General features: G+C 46.2%; 1 protein-coding gene and 2 non-coding genes across 3 annotated transcripts; all 3 read left to right on the top strand.

The window, feature by feature from the left end:
* Positions 1–1,423: 1,423 nt before the first annotated feature.
* LOC123189965 (probable metal-nicotianamine transporter YSL9) lies at positions 1,424–5,631 on the top strand. The gene is made up of 8 exons (XM_044602502.1): positions 1,424–1,558; positions 1,690–2,108; positions 2,211–2,377; positions 3,043–3,140; positions 3,488–3,622; positions 3,710–3,899; positions 3,976–4,090; positions 4,167–5,631. The coding sequence occupies exons 1-8, from the start codon at positions 1,536–1,538 to the stop codon at positions 5,087–5,089; spliced, it is 2,070 nt and encodes a 689-aa protein (XP_044458437.1). The 5' UTR covers positions 1,424–1,535; the 3' UTR covers positions 5,090–5,631.
* A 37-nt stretch (positions 5,632–5,668) lies between these two features.
* On the top strand, positions 5,669–5,742 carry TRNAI-GAU (transfer RNA isoleucine (anticodon GAU)). Its single transcript has one exon. It is a non-coding gene; the product is annotated as a tRNA-Ile (tRNA).
* A 202-nt stretch (positions 5,743–5,944) lies between these two features.
* TRNAI-GAU (transfer RNA isoleucine (anticodon GAU)) lies at positions 5,945–6,018 on the top strand. The gene has a single exon. It is a non-coding gene; the product is annotated as a tRNA-Ile (tRNA).
* Positions 6,019–8,182: the final 2,164 nt, after the last annotated feature.

An 8,182-nucleotide genomic window follows, 5' to 3' on the forward strand; every position in this document is an offset into this window, starting at 1 on the left:
AGAGGAGTTAGGACGTCCGTCTGGCCCACTGTTAATTAGGCCACTTCTCCTCGCAACGCATATGTCCTACTTACCTCGTTTTCTTATCGGTCCACCTCTACCAATTATAGCCCACTATTCAAATTTGATGACTACGGTTGAATGACGGGTGACTTGTCTCCTGCCCGCAGACACGACCGGACGTGTCCACGGACTCTTTGGAGCTGCCCTAACCATGTGTTTGGGGCCACTTGGGCATCTAGCTTAGATAGGGAAATGCAGCAGGGGTCCAAGGGAGAACGGAAAAACCGAACAAGAGTACTGAAACTCCTTTTGGTCCCCTGGTTGGACTGGACGGCTGGACGCGCCCCGTATCGGCATCTGCCTGCCCAAACCCGTGACCCCGGCCTGGATTTTGTTCGCCGACTTGCCGGCCGCTCCCTCCGCCGCCGCCGGGGAGAGGGATCAACTACCACGCCGTAGAAGAGAAGCAAGAGAGCCCTCGTGCGTGCATCCACCCCGGGCAGGGTGCATCATGCAGCGAAAAACGGAAACGCCTGACGTCGCGAGCGGGGGCGAGCGCGGAGCACACGCCCGCGGAAGCAGACAAGGCGAGCACAGTTGGCGTGAACCATGCTGCTCCCCGGGGCCCACGTGCCATAAGACAACAAACGTCCACGCCTTTATATATAACCTCTGCTACTGTCTACTGGTGTCAGTAGTCCACCCACCACGTCGATCCTACCGCCGACTCCTACGGCTCAGCCCCAGCAGCCGTCGCCGGCCGGGTGCTCCTCATACGATCACCGAGCAGGTACAGTCCTGATGGGAGCACATCATCTATGTCTATCTTGCATATTTCCTAGAATAAGAACTGTTTAATAACTGTGCCGTTCTCTGTTCTTTGATCCATCATCTCTTGCTTGCTTGGGGAGATCTGACAGTTCTCCTGCTGACTTCCTTCTTCTTTCTATTGGAAAATAAGAATTTAAGTTCTCTGTTCTTTGATACATCATCCTGCTTTGGGGTTGCTTCCATTCTCTGTCACCTCTTCTGCTTCTGCTTGGGAGGTCGGTTTCGTGCTCTGATTCGACGGGGATTCCTTCGTGTTTCCAGCTCGAAATGTTGAGCAAGAGCCTCCTGACTTTTTGCGTGCCAGGGAAGAACTCCTGATAGATTATTATTTTCTACTTTTGTGTGGTTGCGTGTGTGTTACTGTTAACGTACACAAGGGGTAGCGCTCGGTCAGTCAGCGCTGACTGCTGGGATCTGGGGAAGAACTGTCAAACTGTTTCTATTGTCCATCGTTTTCCTTCTCTTTCCTTGACGTGCTCCCCGGTTCTCCTGCTCACCTTCCATTTCCTTTGGTCATTTCTTCTTGTCCTTTTGGTTGGAGCGGACTGACCCCAGGTGACGCCGGATTTGTTTTTCATTTTTCTCAGCTTTTCATCCCACTCAAGGACAAAAGATTTTGCGTGCTCATGAATCGCTGATCAAATTTACATGTTTTCTTCCACTGAATCAATCATTCATGGTGCACAAGAGCTCACTTTCTCATGGCTTCACTGCTAGTAGCACCGTAATACTCTTTCAGCTCACCATCAAATGCTGGGCTTTCTGTTCACCACTAAGCTCCTCCTCCTCACGAATCTTTTTTACTCTGGACTCGAACCTGACGCCGCGGAAATATTTCTTTTTCCCATGAAGCAGGGGACGGCGGAGGAAGCAACCCCGCCCCGGGCTCCCGATGGCGCTCCACCAGCGGGACGACGCCGGCGAAAGCAGCGACGGCAGGGGGAAAGCCGCGCTCTGCGACGACGGCGCGGAGCCGGGGGCGCCCGCGCACGCGGCCGGCCGCGTGCCGCCGTGGACGGAGCAGCTGACGCTGCGCGGCCTGGTGGTGAGCGTGGCCGTCGGCACCATGTACAGCGTCATCGTGATGAAGCTCAACCTCACCACGGGCCTCAACCCCACCCTCAACGTCTCCGCCGCGCTCATCTCCTTCGTCATGCTCCGGGGCTGGACGCAGGCGCTGGCCCGCCTGGGCCGCGCCGTCCGCCCGCTCACCCGCCAGGAGAACACCGTCGTGCAGACCTGCGCCGTCGCCTGCTACAGCATCGGCGCCGCCGGTCGGGACCGCGCCCGCGAATCTCTTCTCCCCCACTTTTCTTTGCCAAGTGGAGCGCCGGGATTCTGACGCCTTCTTGGATTTTCCTTTTTCCGCTCCGCAGGCGGGTTCGGGTCCTACCTGCTCGGGCTCAACAAGAAGACCTACGAGATGGCCGGGGTGGACATGGAAGGCAACGTGGGCACCAAGGAGCCCGGCGTTGGGTGGATGATGGGCTTCCTCTTCGCCGTCGCCTTCGTCGGGATTCTCGCGCTTGTCCCTCTCAGGAAGGTCGGTGACAGTCTTTCTTTCCCGTATACATCTTCAGAAATTTACTCTTGCTATTCGATCACGGTTCTACTTAGTACTACCAACTGAGATTCTGCCACTGCTTCACCCCCAATTTTGTTCCGCTGCCCAATGTCCAACTAAGTGTTTGAAGGATTATGTAATTTATGACTCTAAGGACTATGAGCTTGTTTGCTTGAAGCCTAAGAATGGGCAAGTATGTTAAACCTTTTTGGCTAAATAGTGCCAAGAAAATAAAGCCATGGCGTGCGGTGTTCACTTCTCTATCTATTAACAAAAATACTAGATACTTCGCCTATCATTTGACATACATGCAATTTAAATGAATTGTGCATTATGGAAAAATAAGGGCTCTTTTTACTGGAATATTTGGTTGCAATTAAATTGAGTTGAATTCTAAGTATAAGTTTGATGGAGGGAAAAATTGATGTGAACATCATTCACTTCTGCTGGCAAGATCAGACATATCATCTTGGGAACTCTTTAAAGTTGAACATGATCCCTGCATAACTTTTCCTTTGTTACCTTACAACAGCTTCAAGTTGTTTATCCCATGCGGAAAAAAACCCTCAAGTTGTTTGACATCAGTTGCAAATGGAAAGAAACAACTTTAAGCACATTTTTTATGGAGCTTTGTAATTTTTCAGATTTTGGTGATCGACTACAAATTAACTTACCCAAGCGGAACAGCAACTGCCGTGCTTATAAATGGATTTCATGCGCCTAAGGGAGATGATGTGGCAAAGTATGCAGTTCTCTCACATAACCAGTAGCCTTCATAGCCAAATACTCCCTCCGGTCCTTTTTACTCCGCATATAAGACTTGTCTAGAGTCAAAATCAAACACCGCATATAAGATTTGTCTGAAGTCAAACTTTATAGAAAAAAATATTAACATTCACAATACGAAATCAACATCATTAGATGCGTTGTGAATTTATTTTTCATTGTATAACTTTAATATTGTAGATGGTGATATATTTTCATATAAACATGATCAGACAAATCTTATATGTGGAGTAAAAAGGACCGGAGGGAGTATTATGATTCTCTCATTTTAGCAAAATTTGATGTTTTTCTTGCTAACGTCAGGATGCAAGTGAATGGATTCACAAAATACTTTGCAATTAGCTTCTTCTGGAGCTTCTTCCAGTGGTTTTATTCTGGTGGAGATCATTGTGGCTTTTCGCAATTCCCCACTCTTGGACTACGAGCTTGGAAACATTCGTAATGCCCGTCATGTTATTCATTATTCTATTCTGTTCTTGACTAGTAACAATTTTACCTAATTTAGATTCAATGATGGGGTGTCAGGTTCTTCTTTGATTTCAATCTCACATATGTTGGGGCAGGGATGATTTGCCCCCACCTTGTGAATATCTCTCTCCTTCTTGGCTCTATTCTCTCCTGGGGCGTAATGTGGCCACTGATTGCTGATTTGAAAGGGAACTGGTATCCGGCAGATTTACCAGAAAGCAGCATGAGAAGTCTGCAAGGTTACAAGGTTTGTTTCCAAGTATAATTTTGTTGTTGTGCGCGTGTTTTGCAAATATTTTTTTCTTACCTTCTCTCATTCACAGGCCTTCATTTGCATAGCTCTCATCCTAGGAGACGGCATATACAATTTTACAAAGATTATTCTTAAGACCGTCGCGAGTATGCTTGACAAATCAAAACAGAAAAGCACAAAGAACGGTAAACAGCTTGACCTTTCTGGTTTCTGCCTTCCTGATGTATAGATAACCTGATGTTGGGTTCATTATGCTTTCAGGGGAAGATACTCTGTCACTCGTTGAACAACATCGCAATGAAGTGTTTGTAAGAGACAGTCTCCCTAACTGGCTAGCCTTTGTGGGTTACTTTGCATTATCAGTCGTTGCTGTAATCACTATTCCCAGGATGTTCCCTGAGTTGAAGTGGTACTATGCTGTTGTTGCATACTTATTGGCTCCTGCCCTGGGTTTCTCCAATGCCTATGGATCCGGTCTTACCGACATCAACATGGCCTTCAACTATGGGAAAGTTGCCCTCCTCATTCTTGCGGCCGCAGCTGGGAAAGAACATGGCGTGGTTGCTGGGATGGTAGGCTGTGGCATGGTGAAATGTATGACGTCGATATCTGCTGATCTGATGCAGGATTTCAAAACTGGGCATCTTACATTAACATCACCTAGATCAATGCTTATCGCTCAGATCATCGGCACCGCCATGGGTTGTGTCATCTCACCGCTCACATTCTATGTGTTCTACAATGCCTTTGACATAGGTAACCAGGACAGCCCCTGGAAGGCGCCGTATGCTCTGATATACCGAAACATCGCGATTCTTGGTGTGGAGGGCTTCTCTGCTCTGCCCATGCATTGCTTGCAGCTCTGCTGTGGATTCTTTGCCTTTGCACTGGTGGCCAACCTGATGAGGGATTTCCTTCCACAGAAGTATGGCAAATGGGTCCCCTTGCCCATGGCAATGGGGTTCCCCTTCCTTGTCGGCGCGAGCTTCGCCATCGACATGTGCGCCGGGAGCTTGATAGTCTACATCTTGCACAAGATTGACAGGAGCAAAGCAGCACATATGGTGCCAGCAGTTGCCTCCGGTTTTATATGTGGGGATGGACTTTGGATCTTCCCAGCTTCCTTGCTTGCGTTGGCCAAGATCACCCCACCAATGTGCATGGCATTTGCTTCTACACACTAGATGGGTATCATGCCCGATAGTGGTCGCTGGCTCGCAGCTCTATGGTGAATAAGTTGAATGATATATAAATCCACAAGGTGTAAAATTGTAAGAGGTATATCATCTTTCAAGAGCAGCAGATCCAATTGCCAAATGTGGGTTTCCAGCTGTTCTCTGCAAATGTTATCATCGGATATAAACCATCAAATGAAGAGTTGTCAAGTAATGTGTATAAACTGATGAGGGTAAGACTGGGGTATGAAGATAGATGAGCCCACTCGACAGGATTACCGCAGCGATGAATTACTGTATGCTGCAGCAGGAAAACATCATGAGTTTCTGAAAACCATCCAGCAAATTCAGTGCTGCTTAGTGCTTACCACTGAACACTGAAGACAAAATTAGGCCTATATATTACTGTGTAATTATCTTCCTGTGGTGATTATTTTCTTTAGTGAGAAGTCCCTATCTATCAGTTTATGTATGTGCATATCTCAAAAAAAAAAAGTTTATGTATGTGCAGGAGACACGATTCTCAGAATAAAATGCGAAATCTTTTTAAATTGCTTTTAACGCAAAGAAATATTCAGTAAATAATTAGGTCCTGTAGCTCAGTTGGTTAGAGTGTTGGTCTGATATGCCAAAGGTCACGGGTTCAAGCCCTGTCGGGACTAATTCTTTTTTTTAATTGCGATTGCCCTCTTTTTTCTGTATATTTTCTAACTGCTCATTGTTTTTCCTAGTATATAATTTGAGAAAAAAAAAGACTCATTAGGGGCCGCTAGGAGTTTTTAAAATTGAGTTCAATCACGATTACTCATTGTATATTCTCCTTTTTATTATTTTAATAGCAAAGAAATATTAAAAAATAAATTAGGTCATGTAGCTCAGTTGGTTAGAGTGTTGGTCTGATATACCCAAGGTCATGGGTTCAAGCCCCATCGGGACCAAATCTTTTTAAACTGCAATTACTCATTTTTCTCTATATATTCTCTAACCGATCATTGTTTTCTAGTAGTAATTTGAGAAAAAAAATAAGTTATTACTGCGTGTTGTACCTCAGGAACCATCAGAATTTCTAAAATTAAATTCACGCCCATTACTATTTTTTCTACTGGTATTAGTATACTAATCAACCCTCATTGTTTTCACGTGTAGTAAAATATATGTTTTTTGTATGAATTTATAATATTTCTTGCATGATTTCTACTTGTACATGCGATTTTTGCCAGAAAAAAGTTGTGTAGTCAGATGACTACACTGCCATGTAGCTTCACCACTGCGCTGGACCATTATTTCATTAATTTAATCGTAACTACCTTTTCAAGTACATTCGCTAACCCCTTATTGTTTTATAGTACCCGCAAAAAAAACTTGAACCCAAGGTCATGGGTTCAAGCCCCATCGGGACCAAATCTTTTTAAACTGCAATTACTCATTTTTCTCTATATATTCTCTAACCGATCATTGTTTTCTAGTAGTAATTTGAGAAAAAAAATAAGTTATTACTGCGTGTTGTACCTCAGGAACCATCAGAATTTCTAAAATTAAATTCACGCCCATTACTATTTTTTCTACTGGTATTAGTATACTAATCAACCCTCATTGTTTTCACGTGTAGTAAAATATATGTTTTTTGTATGAATTTATAATATTTCTTGCATGATTTCTACTTGTACATGCGATTTTTGCCAGAAAAAAGTTGTGTAGTCAGATGACTACACTGCCATGTAGCTTCACCACTGCGCTGGACCATTATTTCATTAATTTAATCGTAACTACCTTTTCAAGTACATTCGCTAACCCCTTATTGTTTTATAGTACCCGCAAAAAAAACTTGAAAAGGAATATAGAGAGCTTATTAGAGCAATTCTACCAGATTACTTACTACTTAGAACCCCCCCCCCCCTCCTCCAATAAAACTATCAAAATAGAGAAATACTCACTCAACCAGATTCCCTAAGTGGCCCTCTATCCCTAAAAAAAATTAGAGAGCACCCTCTAAAAGATCGCACCACCCTTTATGTATGTATTAGGTAAGAGGGAGGAAAATACAGAGGGACACCCTATGCACAAAAGTTTTGGTGCCAATAAAACTTCATGCCCTTTTCATTCACTCTCGTGCTTGCAGCGCAACCGTCATGGTCTCCCCACCCCCACCGACTCTGTGACTCATTCCCCTGTCGCAGCCTTTCCTCCACCTCTTGTTTTTGGTAGTCGGCTCTGATGAAGCTATGAACCTAGGGTAGGGTCATGGACCTGCCCTAACTGCCCTACCCAAGGACATCTCTAGAAGAAATCGCCTTTCAATCGACTTGGAGGTGTTCCACTCGACAGACTCGAAGACACTCGACCAAGAAGCAATTATTCGACCAAGATCCAACCACTCGACGGCTAGGAGACCTAAAGTCACTCCGCACACTAACGGTCGGTCATTAAGTAGCTTTTATGGTCATCATAACACTTTATTACTAGGGTTATCAGTAATGCCCTGCCTTGATGTACATTGAACCCTTCGTAACGTGGACTGGCCGGGGTCCTGGCGCACTCTATATAAGCCATCCCCTTCCTCCGAGACAAGGGTTCGCACCTCTGTAACTCATACACACATAATCCAGTCGATCGCCTCCGGGCTCCGAGACGTAGGGCTTTTACTTCCTCCGAGAAGGGCCTGAACTCGTAAACCCTGCGTCCTTACAACCTCTCCATAGCTAAGACCTCGCCTCTCCACACTTACCCCCTACATTACTGTCAGACTTAGATCCACGACAGTTGGCGCCCACCGTGGGGCAAGTGTTTTAGCGTTTTGTTGGAGGAGTTGCAATATTTTCCAACCCGAATCATCATGGTTTTCGACGGAGTTTTGGTGGAGGGCCGCGAGATCCGTCTCGGCGCGCTCACGTTCATCGCCGACGACTCCGCCTGGCTTCAGGAGGCTCCGCTCGACGTGGACGCACTCCCTGTCCGCGGGGCAACGCACTTTAGCGCATGCGTCCGCGGCGTTCTCTTGCGGCAACCGTCGACCCCCTACCGGTCGGCTCCTGTGTTGTCCTTCCTCCCCGTTTCTCGCCGGCGCAAGCGCTCCGGTCGGTCGAGACTTCAGCGATGGGTGGG

This window comes from Triticum aestivum, chromosome 2A, assembly GCF_018294505.1.
Source record: "Triticum aestivum cultivar Chinese Spring chromosome 2A, IWGSC CS RefSeq v2.1, whole genome shotgun sequence".
NCBI classification, from domain to species: domain Eukaryota; kingdom Viridiplantae; phylum Streptophyta; class Magnoliopsida; order Poales; family Poaceae; genus Triticum; species Triticum aestivum.

What these genes read in the sequence shown, in the direction of transcription:
- LOC123189965 (XM_044602502.1), top strand. Translation starts at nt 1,536, where the DNA reads ATGGCTTCACTGCTAGTAGCACC. An exon ending in CTACAGCATCGGCGCCGCCG is followed by an intron (nt 2,109 to 2,210) that starts GTCGGGACCGCG and finishes TCCGCTCCGCAG; the next exon opens with GCGGGTTCGGGTCCTACCTG. An exon ending in ACAGAAAAGCACAAAGAACG is followed by an intron (nt 4,091 to 4,166) that starts GTAAACAGCTTG and finishes TTATGCTTTCAG; the next exon opens with GGGAAGATACTCTGTCACTC.